General features: G+C 34.5%; 4 protein-coding genes and 1 non-coding gene across 10 annotated transcripts; 3 read left to right on the forward strand and 2 right to left on the reverse strand.

Annotated features, from left to right (window-relative positions):
- The first annotated feature begins 3,533 nt into the window (after window positions 1-3,533).
- On the forward strand, window positions 3,534-7,389 carry LOC116344911 (protein D3-like). The gene is made up of 3 exons (XM_031773773.1): window positions 3,534-3,776; window positions 3,834-4,174; window positions 7,251-7,389. The coding sequence occupies exons 1-3, from the start codon at window positions 3,642-3,644 to the stop codon at window positions 7,387-7,389; spliced, it is 615 nt and encodes a 204-aa protein (XP_031629633.1). The 5' UTR covers window positions 3,534-3,641.
- Window positions 7,390-7,908: 519 nt separating this feature from the next.
- Window positions 7,909-14,400, forward strand: LOC116344731 (cell division cycle and apoptosis regulator protein 1-like). Of its 2 annotated transcripts, XM_031773419.1 has the most exons (14): window positions 7,909-8,426; window positions 8,493-8,805; window positions 8,876-8,998; window positions 9,074-9,305; window positions 9,406-9,680; window positions 10,279-10,699; window positions 11,150-11,267; window positions 11,320-11,506; window positions 11,626-11,680; window positions 11,748-12,484; window positions 13,311-13,740; window positions 13,806-13,839; window positions 13,959-14,028; window positions 14,093-14,400. In XM_031773419.1, exons 1-14 carry the CDS (start codon window positions 8,075-8,077, stop codon window positions 14,241-14,243), a joined length of 3,498 nt encoding a protein of 1,165 aa, XP_031629279.1. In that variant the 5' UTR covers window positions 7,909-8,074; the 3' UTR covers window positions 14,244-14,400. The 2 variants fall into 2 exon arrangements, with proteins under 2 accessions (XP_031629279.1, XP_031629278.1); XM_031773418.1 differs by having other exon boundaries at window positions 7,909-8,805.
- Window positions 14,333-15,732, reverse strand: LOC116344732 (coiled-coil domain-containing protein 137). Its single transcript, XM_031773420.1, has 5 exons — window positions 15,561-15,732; window positions 15,338-15,495; window positions 14,827-15,255; window positions 14,706-14,761; window positions 14,333-14,641 (listed from the first exon to the last, which is right to left on the reverse strand). The coding sequence occupies exons 1-5, from the start codon at window positions 15,635-15,637 to the stop codon at window positions 14,393-14,395; spliced, it is 969 nt and encodes a 322-aa protein (XP_031629280.1). The 5' UTR covers window positions 15,638-15,732; the 3' UTR covers window positions 14,333-14,392.
- Window positions 15,733-15,844: 112 nt separating this feature from the next.
- On the forward strand, window positions 15,845-19,636 carry LOC116344733. 5 transcript variants are annotated; one of them, XM_031773422.1, is made up of 4 exons: window positions 15,845-16,022; window positions 17,423-17,595; window positions 17,683-18,067; window positions 18,132-19,636. In XM_031773422.1, exons 2-4 carry the CDS (start codon window positions 17,433-17,435, stop codon window positions 18,217-18,219), a joined length of 636 nt encoding a protein of 211 aa, XP_031629282.1. In that variant the 5' UTR covers window positions 15,845-16,022; window positions 17,423-17,432; the 3' UTR covers window positions 18,220-19,636. The 5 variants fall into 5 exon arrangements, with proteins under 5 accessions (XP_031629282.1, XP_031629281.1, XP_031629283.1 ...); XM_031773421.1 differs by lacking the exon at window positions 15,845-16,022 and adding an exon at window positions 16,280-16,314; XM_031773423.1 differs by lacking the exon at window positions 15,845-16,022 and adding an exon at window positions 16,823-17,037.
- A 671-nt stretch (window positions 19,637-20,307) lies between these two features.
- Window positions 20,308-20,426, reverse strand: LOC116344930. Its single transcript, XR_004201467.1, has one exon. It is a non-coding gene; the product is annotated as a 5S ribosomal RNA (ribosomal RNA).
- Window positions 20,427-20,908: the final 482 nt, after the last annotated feature.

Consider the following 20,908-nt stretch of genomic DNA (forward strand, 5'->3'; position numbering starts at 1 on the left):
TAAAACTTATTCAACAAATAGTCACTTTTGAAAAATATGCCTCAGAGATGTCAAAAATGGTAAATTTAATTCGTTGTTGGTTGATTTTATATTAAATCTACCAAAATTGAATTAAAAATAAAGAGGCTTACGTTCGCAAGCTGACTTTTCCGCATGAAATTTTGGGAATAAACTGAAATTATGGTCTATGTTTGGTTGCAGTAACTTAAATCGCCGTAAAAACTTGTGAATATTATTTTCTTATCAAAATAAATAATCTCACAAAATTAAAAAAAAAAATCAATAAAAAAAATAGCCTGTTCAACTCAGAGAAATTGAACAGTGTGAACAATTGAACATGAATGTGTTCATTGTATTTCGCCCATTTACACTGAAGTTGTTTCTTCCCAGTGTGAATCGTCATTTTACACTTTGATTTTGATTTGTTCAGTGTAAAATGATTTTGCGTGAAAAAAACTATTTTTTTAAAATTATTAAATTTTTTTCATGTTTTTATTTTATTGTTAAATATCCAATGAAAGATTTAAAACTTAATTTGGTTTGATATTGATTCAATTTGTATACAATAGTGATTTTTTGCTCTAGAAAAAAATTAGCATTGCGATGTAAAAAACACAAACAAAATTCATCTCTCACGTTCATATTTGGGATAACTTGTATTATTTTTTCAATATTTAATCGATTTTGTACATTGAAAGAGACTAAACAACGATTAAAGTGTTTTTTTATGCATGAAAATGTGCGACGGTTCATTTGAAAAACACACACTCTGCACAAGTAGTCATATAGTTTAGTGCAAATCATGCACTGATGTGGCTCTGTGAATACGTGTCGACTGTATCAAGCATACGTCCGCAAGGGGGGCGTATTTTTTCCAACGCAAATTTCGAATTTTTGGGCTGAAAACTAAAGATTAGAAAATGGTCATTCTTAAGGTAGTTTTGGACGCTCTATCGATTGGCATCATTATTTTTTTTATCCTGACCCTGCCCTTCCCCTTAATCGGGGGGTTGTCATTTTTTTTTCTCTGAAAATCTGCCCCGACGCTGATTTGAGGGTCAAGGAGTGGAAAAACCCCCCTAGACCCCCCTCATACTCAAGTTATTTTTCATTCCTCTATCGATTGGCATCATTGGTTTTGACCCCCCAATGCAATCCTTACCCCCTAGGGGGTGTTCTGGTTTTGAACCTTCTAACCCCGAAGGTCTTTGGAGTGGAAAAACCAACATGACCCTTCACCCATACCCGGGGTATTTTTAGTGCTCTATCGATTGGCACCATTTTTTTGACCCCCCGACGCCTCCTTACCCCCCTTTTGGTTCCTATACACTGACCCCGATTTAAGGTCATTGGGGGTGAAATACCCCCGGAGTGTGTTCCTACACCCAAGGTAGTTTTCAGTGCTCTATCGATTGGTATCATTTTTTGACCCAAACCCCTTATTCCCTACATACACCCTCCTCTATATTTACCCAAACTGGTTCTATACCCCAATTTAATGCTCGGACCAAAAAATTATGCACTATAATGTTGTTCACAATGATTAGAGAAATTTTTTGGGTCACCTGCCCTCCAAGTCCCCCCACCCCCCAGGGGGTCGGAGGTCAAAAACCCTCAAGGTGTGATTTTTTTGACCTGAAACCCCGAAATTCGGACTCAGCGTGCCAAAATACCTTAGAATTGATATTTTTCTCATCCACTATTGTGTCTAGCCCCAGTGCCCTCCATTTGGGGTCGAATCCTACAAAGTCGATTTTTCACTTTTTCGGTCCGGAATTTTGCACCAAAATGTATGACCAACTATAGCTAAATTTTGGCGCACATTTCATTTTTGCCATTGGGCACCCCTTCCCATCACCCCCAATGGGGGTCCCCCTACAAAATTTACGAATATTTCAAAAAGTACCCCCAAAATAAGGGCCAAACCAATGGGAGGAAATGACAGCAAATTTTAAAATTGGCGCGCTGTTTAGTTTCGATTTGAGTTGTAAAATAACATTGACGTCCCCTTTGAAATTCGGTGCGCCACCGTCGGCTCAAAGAGACTTGAAGTCTTCACATCCTCTCATTGGGCCAAACCCTATCCAAACCCAAAACTAATTACATATTCGGATTCCTTGTGAAAAACTACCTTTAGACACCAAGCATTGCATTCTCTCTAAACCACACTATTTTGGGGGTACTTTTTGAAATTTTCGTAAATTTTGTAGGGGGAACCCCATTGGGGGTGATGGGAGGAGGTGCCCAATGGCAAAAATTAAATGTGCGCAAAAAATTAGCTATAGTTGGTCATACATTTTGGTCGATCGGGCATCAAAAAATACCTTGAGTATGAGGTATAGGGGGGTGTTTTTCATGTCCTTGACCCTCAAATGGGAGTCTATAAATATTTGGGGGGTAAGAAAAATTGGTAGCCCCACAAAGTGAGGAGGGGTCGGTTGGGGGGTCAAAACTAATGATGCCAATCGATAGAGGAATGAAAAATAACTTGAGTATGAGGGGGTCTAGGGGGGTTTTTCCACTCCTTGACCCTTCAATCAGCGTCGGGGCAGATTTTCAGAGAAAAAAATGAAAACCCCCCGATTAAGGGGAAGGGCAGGGTCAGGATAAAAAAATAATGATGCCAATCTATAGAGCGTCAAAAACTACCTTAAGAATGACCATTTTCTAATCTTTAGTTTTCAGTCCAAAAATTCGAAAGTTGCGTTGGAAAAAATAATCCACCCCCCCCCCCCTGCGGACGTATGGTATCAAGCTAACGTTCTGTGTTCAATACTAAAAAACATTTTTATTTTTTTTCATTCCAATTTAAATTATTTTTATTTTATTTTCAATCATTTACATTTATTTTATATTTTCCTAATGAAAGAAGAAGAAAAAAAAAATCATTAATGCTATTTACCTTAAAAAATGGACATAAAAAACTATTTGATTCACATAGTCTTGAATATTTGAACTGAAATCATTTTTTTATGAGAAGTCGTGAGATTTTGCGGCGAAATATAATTTTGGTAATCCCGAATTTGGAAATTTCTATCAAGCTCAATATGATGAATATGTTGATATTCTACAAGCACAAACAACAGAATAGAAAAATTGACTATAATTTTATATTAAATAATGATTAGTGGTGTTCTTCATTTCTCATGTGGGTGATGTTTGCTTTTCATTAGAACTTGGATAAAAAATTAAAAAAGAAATATTTTATCAAAGTATCATCGGTGTTGAATGTGTTTTACTATAGTGTTTTTTTACTATCAAATAAAAATAAAAATAGGAATATTTTACATAGCGAATTTGTCGTGATTAAGTCATAAAAAATTGAACATTTGTTCTAATGGAATTTCAGTTCCCTTTTAGATTATAAAAAAAATATGTAATATTTAACGTCAATAACAACATTTTCAAGCTGACAATCACTGACGTTTCGCAAGGAGATACTTCTAAACTAGTTTAGTATTTAGGTGTGGGCAAAGCAGGTTTACTATTATTGTGTAAACGCCACGAAACACTTGTGCAAATATAGTATAAGATTTGGAAAATATTTCAGCAAAGTTAAATGCTTTCCAATTGAAATTAGTCGAAAAAAAACTTCATTTGGTACTTGTTGTTTGCAAACAGAAAATCAATTACAAGTAATCATGAAAACGGCAATAATATTATTGGTAGTGATTGTGTTGTGTAATTGCGAAACTTCGCATAATGTAGAAAAAGCATTTGAAGATGCTGGAATTGTGCCAGATTCGTTGAGTATTGCACCGACAAAGGCTGTAAACGTAAGACATTTTGGATTTTGAAAAATAAAACATTGAATAACCATTTCTCTTGTGAAGGTTTCATATCCCAGTGGTGCCACTGTAAATTTTGGTAATGTACTAACACCAACTCAAGTTAAAGAAAAGTCAACAGTAAAATGGAATGCAGAAAAAGATGCATACTATTCAGTATTAATGGTCGATCCTGATGCACCTTCACGCCAAAATCCGAAAAATCGCGAGTTCCGTCATTGGCTCGTAGTGAATATTCCAGGAAATAAAGTTGAAGAAGGGGACGAAGTGATTGAATTTATTGGATCGGGAACACCACATCGGACTGGCCTTCATCGTTACATATACTTGGTATACAAACAGCCTGATGGATTTATTAACCACGCAGAACCACGGTCAAGCAATAGGTAAAGCTAAATCATTACGATTCATTAAGAGTTATCAGTTTAATTACACTAATGACGTCGGCCCCCCACCCCTTTACTTTTTATTTCTGAGTTTACATTTTGATATTTTGGAATTTGTGCTCACCGAATATACCAATTTTAAAGTTATTGCTATGAACCCGACCTGGAACAAATTCATCAAAACTCAAATTTTTGTCAAAAATGAAAATTTTGTATGGCGACCCCCTCTAAATATGCATGAAATCGTGAACAAAGCACAGTTCTATATTCCTCGGAATTTGTGCTGACCGAATAGACCATTTTCAGAATTTGTGCCATTAACCTCAACTGGCACAAATTCATCAAAAATCGATTTTTGTCAAAAATGAAAATTTTGTACGACAACTACCTTTAAACTTGCATGAAGTTGTGCGCAAACCACATTTATTTACTCCCCGGAATTTGTGCTCACAAAATATATCATTTTTACAATTCTCACTATCAACTCGAGCTGGCACAAATTCATCAAAAATCGACTTTTTGTCAAACATGAGCTTTTTGTACGGCGACTACCTCTGAACGTGAATGGAAACGTCAGCAAACCACGTTTATATAGTCCACGGAATTTGTGCTCACCGAATGTATCATTTTTACAGTCCTTACTTTCATCCTGAGCTGGCACAAATTCATCAAAAATCGACTTTTTGTCAAAAATGAACTTTTTGTACGGTGACTACCTCTGAACGTGAATGGAAATGTGAATAAGCCACATTTATATAATCCTCGAAATTTGTGCTCACCAAATATATCATTTTTACAATCCTCACTTTCATCCTGAGCTGGCACAAATTCGTCAAAAATCGATTTTTGATGAAAATGAACTTTGTGTATAGCGACCCGCTCCAAATGTGCATGGAATCGTGAACAAAGCACATTTATTTACTCCACGGAATTTGTGCTCACCATACAATGATTTTTGGATAGAATAGATCCGTAAGATCTCCGCAAGATCCGGATCCAAGCGTACGTAGCCGCATGATATGGTAATGCTATGGCATGCGAATCAAAGAAGGGGAAATAAGAATAACGAATTTGCGTGCGTATTATATATGTATGCATCATGCGGCAGCGTACGCACGCTTGGATCTGGATCTTGCGGAGATCTTTCGCATCTATCCTATCTAAAAATCATTGTATGGTGCTCACCGAATGTATGATTTTTACAGTCCTTACTTTCATCCTGAGCTGGCACAAATTCGTCAAAAATCTATTTTACGCAAAAATGAAAATTTTGTATGGGAAATTTTTTTAAACGGGTTTTTTTTGGGGAAATTTTTGCACAGGGATTTATTGCTATATTTGTGCTCACAAAAAATATATACTTTTGAATACTTTGGCCCAATAGGTTCGAAACACAAATTACCCAAAAATCACGGAAAACGCGATTTTTATTTGAGATACTCTTTCAAAAAAATGTATACTTTTCAAATCAAAAAACACTTCGTGTGTCAATATCAACATTTTGTATGAACGAACGCGTCACTGAAAATGTATATCAGAACATTTCCAGATTTACAGTATTGCGTCAGATTTTAATATTATTGAATATTTTTTAATTAACTTCAATTAACTCAGAAGGTACGACACGAAGTGTTTTTTGATCTGAAAAGTATATTTGCCAGTGTAAAAATTTTGAAAGAGTATCTCAAATAAGAATTTGGGTAATTTGTGCTCCAATACAAAAGTATATATTTTTTGTGAGCACAAATATAGCACCAAATCCCTGTGCAAAAATTTCCCCAAAAAATCCCGTTTAAAAAAATTTCCCATATAAAATTTTCATTTTTGCGAAAAATCGATTTTTAATGAATTTGTGCCAGCTCGGATTGAAATTAAGGTTTGTGAAAATTGTCTATTCGGTGAGCACGAATTCTGAGGAGTAAATAAATGTGATTTACTCACAATTTAATGCACATGTAGAGGTGGTCCTTATACAAAAAGTTCATTTTTGCAAAAAATCGATTTTTGACGAATTTGTGCCAGCTCAGGATGAAAGTAAGGACTGTAAAAATGATACATTTGGTGAGCACAAATTCCGTGGATTATATAAATGTGGTTTGTTCACGTTTCCATTCACGTTTACAAAAAGTCACCATACAAAATTTCCATTTTTTCGAAAAATTGATTTTTGATGAATTTGTGCCAGCTCAGGATGAAAGTAAGGATTGTAAAAATGATACATTCGGTGAGCACAAATTCCGTGGGCTATATAAATGTAGTTTGTTCACGTTTCCATTCACGTTCAGAGGTAGTCACCGTACAAAAAGTTCATTTTAGACAAAAATCGATTTTTGCTGAATTTTTGCCAGCTCGGGTTGATAGTGAGAATTGTAAAAATGATATATTTTGTGAGCACAAATTCCGGGGAGTAAATAAATGTGGTTTGCGCACAACTCTATACACGTTTAAAAGTAGTTGTCATACAAAAAGTTCATTTTTGACAAAAATCGATTTTTGATGAATTTGTGCCAGTTCGGGTTAATGGCACAAATTCTGAAAATGGTCTATTCGGTCAGCACAAATTCCGAGGAATATAGAACTGTGTTTTGTTCACGATTTCATGCATATTTAGAGGGGGTCGCCATACAAAATTTTCATTTTTTCAAAAAATCGACTTTTGTTACACAGAAAAAAAATATCAGCCGACGCTATACGCAAAACCGACTGGTACGTGCGCTCATACGTTTTTACATCTTTTACATCTATTACCATACGATTTTTCGACTGTGCGAAGATACGCACAAAGAGTAACGAATCAGTCGAAAAATCGTATGGTCACTAGATGTAAAAGATGTAAAAACGTATGAGCGCACGTACCAGTCGGTTTTGCGTATAGCGTCGGCTGATATTTTCTTACTGTGTAAATTTGTGCCGGCTCGGGTGCATAGCACAAATTCTAAAAATGGTGGCACAAATTAGCACAAATTCCATGCTAGTAGAATCAAGCCTCAAATATTAATTTGACAGGGGGGTGGGGGGCCGACGTCACGCAGGTCTATTATCTTCATTTAATTAATTTCAAATATTTATTTTGCAGGAGTGCTGCGAACCGAGCAAAGACCTCAGTATCAGAATTTGCACAGAAATACAGTTTCGGTAATCCAGAATTTGGAAATTTCTATGAAGCTCAATACGATGAATATGTTGATGAACTCCACGCACAATTGCAAGGATAAAATTTTAGAAATTTCAACGAATTTTATAGACATTGTTTTAAATTGTTAAAATGGTTTTCTTTTCTACAATATTAATATATTGAAAACATAAAAAAGGAGAAAGTTTTTCATTTCAAAGAGTATCAAAATCACGTTGCTCACTGGTTCTTGTTGTTGTGTATTTTTTGAATATCAACAATAAAACAAGTGTCATATATGTGACAGATCGTACAATTGATTTGTCACGAGGGTAGTCCTGCGACTCGTGAGCGTGATAAACACCGGTATGTAGTGAAATTCAAATAAATGTGTCCATTCATGAGGAATAAATAAGAAGGCATTTCATATTTTGTTTAATTTCAAGGATTTCCTTTCATTCGTTTTAATTTAAAAAAAATTGTTTCGAATTGTCTTATATACACGATCTGGTAGGCTATCTAAGGTTCCATTTATGGCAACATTTATTTAAACATGATAGTGTCATCGAATGACATTTCCTGCGTTAGATAGACTTTTTTCTATACAAAAAAAAAAACAATATCGCCATTAAAGGTGTAAAAATTGTTGCAAACAGTGGCATTTTTACAAGCTTCTAATTTATGTTTAAACAAATCGTGAATATCTTGAGAGAATTTTCGATTTAATTTTATTTGAATAGATTTTCTTGTTTTGAATGGAATTGATGTAAAATAGAAGTGAATTGAGAATGTCGTTCGGTAGTTCAAATCCGCCATGGCAGCGAAATTCGCTGGGAAATGCTGGTCAGCAAAATGCAATAGCAAATTTACAGTCACAAATGATGAATACGAATTTTGTTGGATTTCAAAATTTGGCCATGACAAATCAAGTACCACAAAATAATTTAACATTGGTTCCGCAATTGCAAGCGGCCAACATCAACACATTGAACAATACAAGTGCATTGTTTGCAAATCATCAAACAATTCAATATCAAAATCGACCGGGCTTGAATCCAAATGCATTTGGGCCAGCGCAAAGTGGCCAGCAAATAATGCATCATCAAGCCCAAACACAATCGAGTCAATCACAAGTGCAAGGTAATCCACACAGTGCCGCATCTCAACTATGCAATAATCCAGCATTCAAATGGAATCCGAATTTAGTTCAACAAGTGACGGCGGCAAATCAAGGCCATAGTATGAACATGCGACCAAACACCAATCAGTCACAAATGCAAGTGCAATCCTCACAACAGCAGCAACAACAACAACAATCAACGCGAAATTTCACAGGTTACAATGCAGCGCAGTCACAGAGTACATATGCCAATAGCTTTGAACGTACATCTAATAATTCTACGCGTAGTTCGAATCATTCATCACGACAATCACCACCGTCAGCAACCCGACGAAGCTCCCCTGACCGTAGCAGTCGACGTGACGAAGAAGAACGAAAGAGACGCAAGGAACGGGAAAGGTGACTATTATCAACACTTATCGAATTGAATTTTATTTTGTATTTCTGCCATTTCGTTCAATTTTCACAGAGAACGCGAAAAAGAACAAGAAAAACGCGAAGACCGCAGTCCAGTACGAAAAATATCTCCACGACGCAGAACACGACCGATTCCACGTTATATGGTTCAAGTTCCCAAAATTACTTTGAACGCGTAAGGGTTTAATTTTCCAAATGAATCTATTTCCAAGTTTTTTTTTCTTCAATATCATTTTAAATTACATTGTAGGAGTGAGGCTGATATTTTGGAACTTCGTCGACGATACATGAATCTTTATGTACCATCCGATTTCTTTTATTCACGCATTTGTTGGTCGGAATCATTTCCTTGTCATGCACCATTTTCAATTAAAAAGCCGTCCGCATTTCATATATTTCATAAGAGGGTCGAAAATCCAAATGGTGTTGAAAATGGTGCCGTATTTGAACCTCCCGATGCTGATGATTCTTTTCAAGCCAAGGTAATGCAAAAAATTGTCACTTTTTCTCTGCATTTTCGAACACTTTTTATAATTGAAGAAGCAAAATCTCAATTTGATTTGATGATGATGATGTTCTTAGGTGATGCTAATGAGTGTACCACCAATGAGTGAATTTTATCGCAAATGTTTTACAAGTGCTGATGAAAAGGAACGTGATGATTTACTGCATCCGTCACGCTTAATTAGTTTTTTGGTTGGTGTTTTGGGAAAAAATGAGACAATGGCTATCGGCGGATCTTATTCACGTAGTTTGGATGGACCGAACCCTTCAAAAGATCCAACAGTTTTGATAAAAACGGCAATTCGTACGTGCAAAGCATTGACCGGTATTGATTTATCACCGTGCACACAGTGGTGAGTGAAATGGTTATTAAATTTACTCATTTTCTTTTCAAAAAAATACAAACAATATTTATAGCAATTCATATGTATCGACAATGCTTTGGATTAGAAAAGTCTAATTCTGTCATTTGTTTCAGTCATTCTATTTTAAAGGAGCGACAATTGCGCTATATCTTATTCAAATTTCTTGAATGATTATTATGATTCTTATTTTGGTGGATTTCATAATAAGCGCAACTATTTTATAAGTAAATGGGTGTTTAGGAAAAAATTGCATAAAAAAATGTTGTTTGCCTTTTCTTCTATTAAATTCAAATCTGTTATATTTAATACATAATAACTATTTTTAAAAATGAATGTTCTAGTTGTTAAGTGTCTATGTTTAAAAGAAGAAAAAAAAATATTTGAAATCGTTGTATCAACCAACATACACCATCATACAGTGAAATGCTCTAGTATTACTATCACCTGGTAGTCTGTGGATTGAGAAACAAGCGTGATATCTTAATGCATACAAAATATTTAAAAAAAAATCACCGTGAAATGAACAACACAAACAAAACATTGTTTTCTCCTATTATCTCTTTATTTTTTTGTCATTCATATGTAGGTATCGATTCGTGGAACTTTATTATACTCGTCCTGAAAGCGTACGCAAATGCCGAACCGTTCCCGCACGTACACAAACCGTTGTAATTTTTTTGCCCGATGTTCGATCTTGCTTGCCAACAAGATTGGAATGGGACGAACTTTCTAACAAGTATAAAAAGCATTTGGAAACGAAATATCATTCAAACGATGACGTGGAAACTCTTGATGCAGACAAAAAGCAATCGCCTGGAGTAAAGTTGAACGAGTTAACAAACGATGGCGGCATTAATGCTGACATCGAAATGGATGACGAATCAAACAAGTTGGAACAGGACACACACAACAACGTTGGCAATGAAAGTCATGATTCATCTGAAACAGCAGCTGCTAAAGCAACAGTGGATGCCGATACCAGCGATGCAACACCAACTATTTCAAAGGCATTGCTTAATATCATTTCTAATTTCACATGAAACATTTTACTTTCATTTTAGTGCTTAGAATGCACCCATATCAAAATTAAGTGATTTTCAATTCAGTACATCACGTACGGATTCACAGAAAACAAAATTAGTCGAATTTTGGTTCACAATATACGATATGCTATTTACATTCAGTTCCCATAAAAACAACATTTCTCTTACTCCCAAAATAGATTTTTAGATACATTTCCAGGCAATTCTCATGGAAAAGTGGTCTGCTGAGAAAATACACCTTGTTTTCTTTTTCCGTATCAATGTTTTCGTTCGAATATTTTATTTCAGTTATCAAATTGTATTTGAAAACTTTAAGACCGAAAGATGATTTGTTTTTATTTCTTTATTTCCAAGCAATCGTTATGTCCAATAATATTTTATACATCTAATATTTCGTCTCTGTCTATTTAACAGGGCGAGAAAATTGAATCAATGAAAATCGAAGCGACTCACTTTTCGGACTTGGATGTGAAAACCATGAAAATCCAAGATTTACGAGATCAACTTGATGCAAGAGGAATTTCATCAAAAGGTAAAATCTCAATATTTTTACCAAATAAATCTCAATTTCTTCAATTTCATAGGACTGAAACCTCAACTTGTTGCACGTCTATCGAAGACTCTAAAGTCCGAAGAAACTGAATCGATTAGTGCAGAGAACCAAAATGAAAGTAATGTTGTCGCATCTGCGACACAAATTGCTAGCAGTGAAATAAATGAATCTAACGATAGTATGGATATTGATTTGGCCGACATTGTAATTATCGATGAGTACGTATTCGATCTTATTAAAGCAATGTTGTTGCAATGTTTTTTTGGCGATTGATTTGCTCTTAAACAATATACTTTTTTCCATTACTTTTCGATTCTTTTCTTTTGATAATCCCTAGGTACGTACTCGATTCGACGAAGATTGACTCGAAACATGATTCGGCGTCCAAGAGAGTGAGCATCATTTTGAATATACAAATATTTCCAATGTGATTCAATGTTTTCATGTTTCTTTTCCCAGAGTTCATCGAAAAAGGTTGATCGTTGGCTTGAGAAGCGCTATCGTTTACCTGAAAATCCTCAAATCCTTTGCCATCCGGCTCAGAACACTTCAATGGAAAAGTTCACATGCGAAGTTCGATCGCTATCAATTTTACTCGACTATCGGCCCGAAGATACAAAGAAAACATGCTTTGAAGTATCCCTGTTCGCAGAGCTGTTCAATGAAATGCTGATGCGTGATTTTGGTTTCAACATTTATAAAGTACTTCACACAATGCCAGAACAAGAACAAGCGGAGCATGAATCGAAGGAGAAACGTGATAAATCGGTTGAAGATGAACCGAAAGAAAAACGTCATCGCAAAGTTAACGAAAAATCATCAGAGTCTAAATTATCGAAAAAGGACGATTCAAGCGGTGCAACGAGTCACGATAAAACGAAATCGGAAACCGATAAAGATTCAAAGAACAGCAAAGATGCAAGATCCAGAGAGAAGGAAAAAGAAAAGAGTAGCCGCCGACGAGAGGAGGATAGTGATGATGAACGTTCAGTTGATGGAAAGAAACGTGATACAAAGAAAATGATCACCATTGATCCAGAATTGTTACTCTCATTCGTCTATTTTGATCAAACAAATTGTGGTTACATATTCAGCAATCATTTGGAAGAGCTATTTTATTCATTGGGCTTACGTTTGTCGCGAACAGATGCAAAAAAAATCATCAACAAAGTTGCACCACGATCGTTGTTTTATCGGTAATAGGCTTGATATTTTCGTATTGAAAAGAAAGTTCCAGAGATTATACTGTGGATAGAAATATATTGCGATATTCGCAATATATCTCGTGGGATGTATGTGCGTCAGTTACGAAAACACGAATAAGAATGCGAAGCGAGACACGAAGAAACACAAGTACATGTATGTGTGTGTACGGCGTACACTGTACGCTTCGTGCCTTGTGTCCTATTCTTTATTTCCCCTTTTCATCTGCCTGCTATGTAGTGTAGAAGCCTTTGCCAACATATATATGCATGTACGACAGCAGACGAAAGAGGGAAATAACGAATAAGACGCTAGGCATGAAGCATACACACACATACATATACCTTTGTTTCTTCTTATCTCGCTCTGTATTTTTTTTTTCGTGTTTTCGTAATTGACACGTTTATACATCTTACAAGCGGCGAGATATATTGCGAATATCGCATATTTCTATTTGATGGGAAATATTCACTAATATATTTGACAGCCTTAGAAGAAAACAATAACATACAGAACATGTTGCAAATAATACTAATACAAATTTGATGAGAGCAAAAACCAAACATATAAAGAGACAGCGCAAAAGGCAAATGCAAAACAAGTCTACTTACATGTGTTTCTTATGTACGTAGGCTGGTTTTGCATTTGCCTTTTGCGCTGTCTCTTTATATATTTGGTTTTTGCTCTCATAAAATTTGTATTAGTATTATTTGCAGCATGTTCTGTATGTTATTGTTTTCTTCTAAGGCCGTCATTTCTATCCACAGTATAATCTCTGGAAAGTTCACGCGTTATCGAAATTTAAATTATTTTTTCCAGAAAATTGACCGATAAGCCAAAAGATGAACCAACAACAAATATACCATCAGTGTCTGTTGAAAATCTTGAAGAGCTTGGTAAGGGAAATAATTTTCTGTTACCGTTCATCGATAATAGTGCACCAATTGAGAAGAGTGAAAAAATTGAATCAGAAAATGTTGAACAAATCAGTGAGCCAAGTACGGCTGAAAGTCATATGGTGATGCACAAAGGTGCTCTCATTGATATTGAGAAATTATTGAAACAGTTGAATCGGTCCGAAAAGGCGCGCGAAGAAACTGAACATAGTCTAACTGAATTGACACGGACATATACGGAGTTACAGTCAAGCAATTCAAAGGCCAAGGATAAAATAAAAGATTTACAATCAGAGTTGAAAAGCTCCAATCGAAAAATGGGCGATACTGAAAACAGTTTGAGCACCATAAATGTAATCAAATTTTATATCGATAACATGAGACAAAATTTACTAATTTCGTGATTGTTTGTTTACAGAAAAAATGTGCAGACTACTACTCGATTTTATGTGGTATTCATAAGGGGCAATTCGCTTAAAAATTGCCTTTCTATTATTAATTAATTCTTATTGATTCTTTTTCGAATATTTTAAATTAATTCTATTCTTTTCTTTTGTGATTCTCCTCTTAGGTATTCATGATAAACTTGGTCCAATATTTAACAAAAGTGAACGCGGCTCATCGAAGAAGGAGTCGTCGAAGTGAGTGATTTTGGTGTTAAAGGTCATCATAATATAATTTAATATATTTTATTTTACTCACTAGTCGTGACAAGGACCGACGAGATCGTGATAAGGACAGAAATAATGGTACTTCAGCAAATAAAGAAAAAGATGTAAAAGAGTCCAAGGCTGAAACAAAATCGGAGATTATACAAGAGAAACCAGAGAAATCGGACAAACAGGAAGAAAACTAGTTAACGTCGCAATACGAATCTTTAAATTAATAGTAATCAATGTACACCGCATTCAAATCGGAATATATTTTAATAGCATTCACAATCGATTTGTTTATTGCTAAAAAATATGTTTATTATGAATAAAAGCGCTTATTATATTCTCACATTTAACATATTTTACTTTGTGCTCGTTGATTTTTCCTCAATTCTTTGTACAGTTTTACGACTTGACTCTGTTCAGACTCAATCATTGTTCGCATCGCTGTTGATAGATCCTTTCGTTTTCCCTTCAGCGACACAGACTTAGACTTGGTTATTTTGACATTCTGTGGTTCGATCCTTTCTTTTCGCACTTCATCTTCGCTCTTGGCATATTGATTGATCACTGAATGTAAGAGAAGCGATTTTCGGCCCGGCTGAACAAAAATTCAATATATTAAAATTACATATAATTCAATTTATATGTTAGTAAATATTTACCCTGGGAACAGTTTCCACTTTTTGCGCTTTTCGTGGAGCAACTAATTGAGGCGGTGCTTTAAAGAAATTGAATAGAGAAATATTTAAAAAAAATACAGAAACAATAATTAGAAATTCTTACCATTTACGACTTCTCCAAACTTAATTTCATCGCGTTTGAATTCTTGAATTTCTTCAGTTTTTGTCTCTGACTCTTTCTGTTTCTTTTCTTCCATCATTGCTTTGATCAACTTTTTACGTTCTTCCGGAGCAATGGTGATGGAAGCTTTGGCCTTTTTACCGCCTCTTTTCGCATTGGCCGCATTTTGTTTAATTTGTTCGTCAATTTCGTTCGTAGGACGCTTCTTCAACTTTATCTCACCCGTTTTTTTATTTCGAATCACTTCTACACCATATTTTGCCTCAAATTTTGCTTCCTCAACCGATTCCTCTGTAACACGGTTCACGCGTCGCATAAAATTTCGATCCGACTCATTCGGCTTTTGGTACAGATTGTCAAATTGCTTATCACTTCGATTTTGATTTGTTTTACCTTTCTTTGTGTAGTTTTCTAAATGCGAACAAATGGTTTTTCAATGTTACTCAACACCAGTCATTTTTTACACGGAAATGTTGAAAATGTGAATTTTTACCTGGTTTATCTTCATTTTCGGCGGTATTTCGTTTCACCTTTTTCTTTTTTTCTGGTTGTTTTTTTGCTCCTTCTTTCAACTTAATGAACCGAGCCAAACTGTGTGAAACTTTTTGAAAATCTCGTCGTTCTGGCGGATTGTTTATTTTGTCTTTGATTCTAAGCAAAGCACATGAATATAATTAAAATTGTCAAATATCATTGGAATCGATTAATTTACTTACAATGCCTCTCTCTCCTCTCTTTGCTTAATCGGATCACGAATGCCAAAATGTTTTCTAGCCGGAATTTTTCGACCCATTTCCAATTTTAAACAATGAATAATAATAAAAAAAACCAATATAGTGTGCTTATACACACGTGCAAAAGAATAATGTTTTGACAGTTGATATGCACGATGCGAACTGTCATCGTCATTTGGTGGCGTGAGTTTTGTTGTGTTTTCACGAATGCGATGAAAATTCTTCGAGAAAATCGCACAACACCAAACATTGAGAACATCGCAATAAAGCTGGATACCAAATACTGGCACACTCGTTGGTGTCTCAACATTGCGACATACCATATACAAACGAAGCAGCAAAGAAAAAATCGAGACAAAAGATTTATACACAATAAATCTGTGTTCCATTGAAATCGAAAAAAAAAATTAAATATATAGGTTCCAGAAGAGAAAAAAACCAGAAGTGAGTCATCAGAGTAAATAAAATACGGAAAAGTATTTTTATTCATTTAAATGTGTTATTCAATATAAAATTAAGTGTCCCTTCGCTTGTGCTACAGCACTTCCATATGTTAATTTTGAGCCTACTTTTGAATTTAATTGATTTGATCGATTTAAATCATATTTCCGGCAGATTTTTTTTAAATGTGATTCAACTAAACGATTTTTTATAAAACGTAAACTGCAGAGATTTGCTTGTGTGTCTCGTGAACAAAGGGAACAAAAGTGAATCGAATGGTTGTACGAAGAACAATGTTCGTTGAATTTGATTCAGTGATTAAATGAGTAATTACAATGAAGTGTATCGATTGTTGTTTTAGACTTTATAAAGTATAAATTTGCATATAAAGAGATTTGATACGCAATTGCTGTTCTGTATATTGCATGTCGAAACGTTAAATTGACGCTTAAGTCATATTTCGGATTAATTCGATTGCCGAAGATTATGGCATAATAATTTTCACTGCGTATTCATTACGCCATACATGGCATGCTATTGTTTAGCAGAATACCAAATGATGCACACAAATGACAACTAACCTCAATATGAACAAAAATTGACATAAAACTCAATTTATCCGAAGTCTCAACCGTTTTGGGATAAATTTTAGTATGCATTTTTTCCGCTCAAATGCCAAAGGGATATATGTTGAGCACTTAAATATTTGAGCAGAAAAAATCTGAACTAAAATTTATCCCAAAAACGGTTGAGACTTCGGATAAATCCAGTTTTATGTCAATTTTTGTTCATATTGAGGTTAGTTATGATTTGTGTGTGTAGGATGAGAGATAAAAACAAGAAATATATGCGCGAATGAACCATTGAAGAAACAACCAAAGACTGAAGAAGAAGCAAACGAAACGAAGCAAGAAGAATACAATTTTCAAGAGTGAATCAGTTGCGGTGTGAAGACAGAATTAAGTATATAAAGTTCGATCACTCGTTCGTACGGCATTAAAACCAACGCACCAAACAAGTTTGCATTTACATTACTTATTATGAGTCGACATATATGGCAATTCCTCCCTGTCCTGAATGTCTTATCCGTTCATTGATATTTGTTCTTATTTTATGCTTCAGTATCGGTTAAAATAGAAAAAAAAAGAATCAACAGCGCAAAGTAGGAAACGTTGTGTATTGATTTTAAAAAAACCTAGAAATGTGCAAATGTGCTCATTACGCAATGTAAAAATATAACAAGAATATACCAATTCTACAAATAGTTTCGAAACTAATAAAAAAGAGCAACGACGATATCCACGTGAATTTGTTTGAATGTGTATTTTTCCCATAATTAAATTAACAATTTAGTTTCGATTTAAAAGTAAATAAATTTGTTTGTTTCGTATGTTTTTTTAAAGAAACGTTAAAATGGCCATCGGAAGTTCTGTGTATCAGCCGACGACAGTGTCCTATGAGCCTCGTCCGGGTAGTTTGTTGAGTCAAACAACAGCCGTATCACCGCTTCAAGTGTTGCGCAAACCATATGTACAAGTGATTTTGTTGACGTTAGGAATTATTTCTATAACCGGCGGTAAGTGGCCATTACGATCAATATTACGATAGTCTATGTGATGTTGAAGTCATTCAAGTTTAAACATGTGTACCACATACTTTGCAGGCATTGTTCTTATCGTCAATGCATCAGACGATTATGAATATACCGAAGAGCATCGACAAGAGAAACCAATGGAAATGGTTGAAACGGCCGAGGCCATTGATATTACTTTGATTGTGGGTGGAATTTTGTTGACACTTTTTGGTTTCGTATTGGTAGCATTGTATATCAAAGTGGCCGAATGGCGAAGACAATGTGTATGCCCATGTGGTCTGTCCAAGAAACAAGGACTGATGGCACGACAGCTTCAAACAAGTGGAACTCAGCTGCCATTGAATCCAAGTAGTTTTGATCCATTAGTATCACATACTCAATATGCTCCTGTTTCCGAGCTTCCACGACCTGATGACGAAGAATGCCGCACTTTAATGACAGACAACAAAGATTGGTACGTTTTTAAGATATTTTTTTTTAAATTCTTCGCTAACCCTCTTTCTCTATAATTTTTCTAGTCTTAGCAGCGCAGAGGAATCCGATCGAATGCTAGACCCCGATCCTCGCATCGTACTGCGACCACTTGGCCATGTGGAAGACGCTTAAATATGAAGCAAAATTCATTTGATTTCTCTGCACAACATGACCAATTCCTATATAATTATTGCTTATGATTCGAATCGTAGCATTTACGATCAATCTTCTAACTTCACAAGAACACATCGCATTGTGTTTGAGCATTTTTTAGTGAAACAATTGAGATAATTGAAAATACCCCGGTGAATTTTACAAAATGCAACGAAACAATACTTAATATTCACTTACCTCACCAACCAATACTACGCGTACCTAACCCTCAACCGGGCAGGTCAAAATCCTAACGTTATCGGGCAAGTGGGGCCTCTGAGGCCCGACGTACATTTTCCATGCAAATTCAATAAAAAATTTTTTTTTCAAATTTCATTGAATTTATACGACGAAAATTACTGTTTTAACATATGTAAATAGATATTGAATTAAATATGTTTTTTCTAAAATATAACTGAAAAAATGAAAAAATAATCAATATTTATTCCGAATCGGTTCAGTAGTTCTTAAGTACAAATTTTTCACTTCATTTTAAAAAATTTGATGACATTTTGTATGGAAAATGTACGTCCGGTAGTTGTTCAAACCTCAATACAGCGCTACTTAGGGAACCAAATTCAAAACAACTTTTATCAACGATTAGTAGAAGGATGGAAGAATATATTACCAAACAATTTGTTTGATTAAAATAATATTTTATGCAATTTTATGTATCTGTTTTTAAAAAAAAATGCGCTACCGCGCCTCAGAGACCCGACCTGCCCGGTTAAGGGTTAATATAAACAGCTTTAATTGATCAAAATTCCAAGCGCTCGAAGGAACTTGGACTTTTTTATATTCGGCATATTATTCATTATTTATTTGTCATGTTTTGTTTTTTTTTTCAATAATTTTGCGGATCTGAATAATTTAGTACAAAACAAAATCTCGGAAAAATCGGAACTGTATTGTATTAGAATCTCATATAAGTAATCAGAGCATTTTTATACAAAAAACGAGGCTCAATCAAAATTATTTTACAAAAAAAGTTTTTGATTATGATTTAATTCAATATCAATCTTTGAGGGTGATAAAAATGAATGGTTTGAGTTTAGATCTATGAACATGTTGGCAGTTCTATTTTTTTAATGGAAGAACTGGTAGATAGAAAAAACGTGTAACGTGATAGAAATAAGAAGACATTTTTATGTTTTAAAAACATGCATCAAAATTTATTCATTTTCGCCAATTTTATAGACAAATATTTTTTATGGAAGAAATGTCTGTATTTCCACCATTTTTGGTTATTGATTATGCGCTGGATGATAGACAACGAGTTGTATGAATTAATAAGATTAATATTTCTCGATGTTACTCTAGTAAGTTATATAAGTAATTACTTTCGACAGTTTTTCTCGGCAATATTTGGTAATAAAATGACTTACTTGTTAGCTTATTCTGATGCAATTATTCCAGCTTCGGTGAATATTTTAAAATAAACAGATTTTTCACGTACAATTCTATCTTCATCTCCATAACAATAGAATCTTAGGAGATAAAATAAGTGATAACAAATCGTTCTTCTTCTTATAATAAAACATTTGATTGCATACGATTTTAATTATAGTTAATAAATATGAACGTAAAATTTGATAACACCGCATCGAAATTCGAATGGGATAAAAATGCCGAGTAAACTTTTATGCAACAATAACCAAAATTGACATCTATTATATTATAATGTGAATTATGAATCTATGAAACAGACTTTAATAAAGAAACTATTTTACCCGTCCGTAGAAAAAAAAATACATTTTATTCCTTTATACTTTAATAATTTGATAAAATTATAAAATTGAATCGTTTATTTTCTAATCAAAGTTTTGACCACAAATGAAGAATTTTTTTTTACTTATAGAGAGAAAGTTTTAACAAAAAAATCCTCCTTTCATATTTTTACTTTAATATCTAGTACAGCTGTTCACGGTTTGAATTTGAACGATTTCGAACTATCCTCAAAACAACGTTGATTATATTACTCCATATAAATAAAGAAAGAAAATGTATTTATTTTTTGTATTGTTTGCACAAAAAGAGAAATAAAAATTCCAAGAAAAAAAGAAATGGTGCCAACGACACATGGTGTTCCCAGACGGTCACCCATTCAAGTACTAACCATGCTCAATGCAGCTTAACTTCAGTGATCGGACGAGAACTGGTGTTTTTTACATGATATGGTCGTTGACGAATGTATACCGTCTTATCCAACGGACAAATATGTAACGTTTTTAGGACATTTTAACGTTAAAAAATGTAACGCTTTAACCCATTTTTGTGGCAATTTTCGTGTCAAATGGAAGGTAGAATATAGGCATAATGTGAACCACTTTTTCGGCTTTTTCGTGTTGCGATACACAACAACATCTTCTGTGTGTTTCGATTGTTTCTCTTTTTGTTATTATATTCTAAGAAACTGTAGCGGCAATACAATGTAAACAAATGTAAATAACATAAACTCGTTGAGTTCATAATATCGTATTCATACTCAGAGAAATTGAACAGTGTAAACACAAATGTTTGTTGTGTATTTCGCCCATTTACACTGACGTTTCACACACAGTGTGAAACGTCGAACTACCCACACTACAATAACAATGATGTGAATTCGACATTTTACACTGTGTGTGTATAACGTCAGTGCAAACCGTCATTTTACACTTTGATTTTG

Source organism: Contarinia nasturtii, unplaced genomic scaffold (genome assembly GCF_009176525.2).
Source record: "Contarinia nasturtii isolate CC-2019 unplaced genomic scaffold, AAFC_CNas_1.1 Cnas_scaffold_1182, whole genome shotgun sequence".
NCBI lineage: Eukaryota > Metazoa > Arthropoda > Insecta > Diptera > Cecidomyiidae > Contarinia > Contarinia nasturtii.

What these genes read in the sequence shown, in the direction of transcription:
- LOC116344911 (XM_031773773.1), top strand. Translation starts at nt 3,642, where the DNA reads ATGAAAACGGCAATAATATTATTGGTAGTGATTGTGTTGTGTAATTGC. An exon ending in CACCGACAAAGGCTGTAAAC is followed by an intron (nt 3,777 to 3,833) that starts GTAAGACATTTT and finishes TCTCTTGTGAAG; the next exon opens with GTTTCATATCCCAGTGGTGC. An exon ending in GAACCACGGTCAAGCAATAG is followed by an intron (nt 4,175 to 7,250) that starts GTAAAGCTAAAT and finishes TTTATTTTGCAG; the next exon opens with GAGTGCTGCGAACCGAGCAA.
- LOC116344731 (XM_031773418.1), top strand. Translation starts at nt 8,075, where the DNA reads ATGTCGTTCGGTAGTTCAAATCCGCCATGGCAGCGAAATTCGCTGGGA. An exon ending in ACAGTTTGAGCACCATAAAT is followed by an intron (nt 13,741 to 13,805) that starts GTAATCAAATTT and finishes GTTTGTTTACAG; the next exon opens with AAAAAATGTGCAGACTACTA. An exon ending in TCGAAGAAGGAGTCGTCGAA is followed by an intron (nt 14,029 to 14,092) that starts GTGAGTGATTTT and finishes TTTACTCACTAG; the next exon opens with TCGTGACAAGGACCGACGAG.
- LOC116344732 (XM_031773420.1), bottom strand. Translation starts at nt 15,637, where the DNA reads ATGGGTCGAAAAATTCCGGCTAGAAAACATTTTGGCATTCGTGATCCG. An exon ending in GTTTGGAGAAGTCGTAAATG is followed by an intron (nt 14,762 to 14,826) that starts GTAAGAATTTCT and finishes ATTTCTTTAAAG; the next exon opens with CACCGCCTCAATTAGTTGCT. An exon ending in AAGTGGAAACTGTTCCCAGG is followed by an intron (nt 14,642 to 14,705) that starts GTAAATATTTAC and finishes ATTTTTGTTCAG; the next exon opens with CCGGGCCGAAAATCGCTTCT.
- LOC116344733 (XM_031773421.1), top strand. Translation starts at nt 16,295, where the DNA reads ATGGTTGTACGAAGAACAAT. An exon ending in ATGGTTGTACGAAGAACAAT is followed by an intron (nt 16,315 to 17,422) that starts GTTCGTTGAATT and finishes GTTTTTTTAAAG; the next exon opens with AAACGTTAAAATGGCCATCG. An exon ending in AATTATTTCTATAACCGGCG is followed by an intron (nt 17,596 to 17,682) that starts GTAAGTGGCCAT and finishes CATACTTTGCAG; the next exon opens with GCATTGTTCTTATCGTCAAT.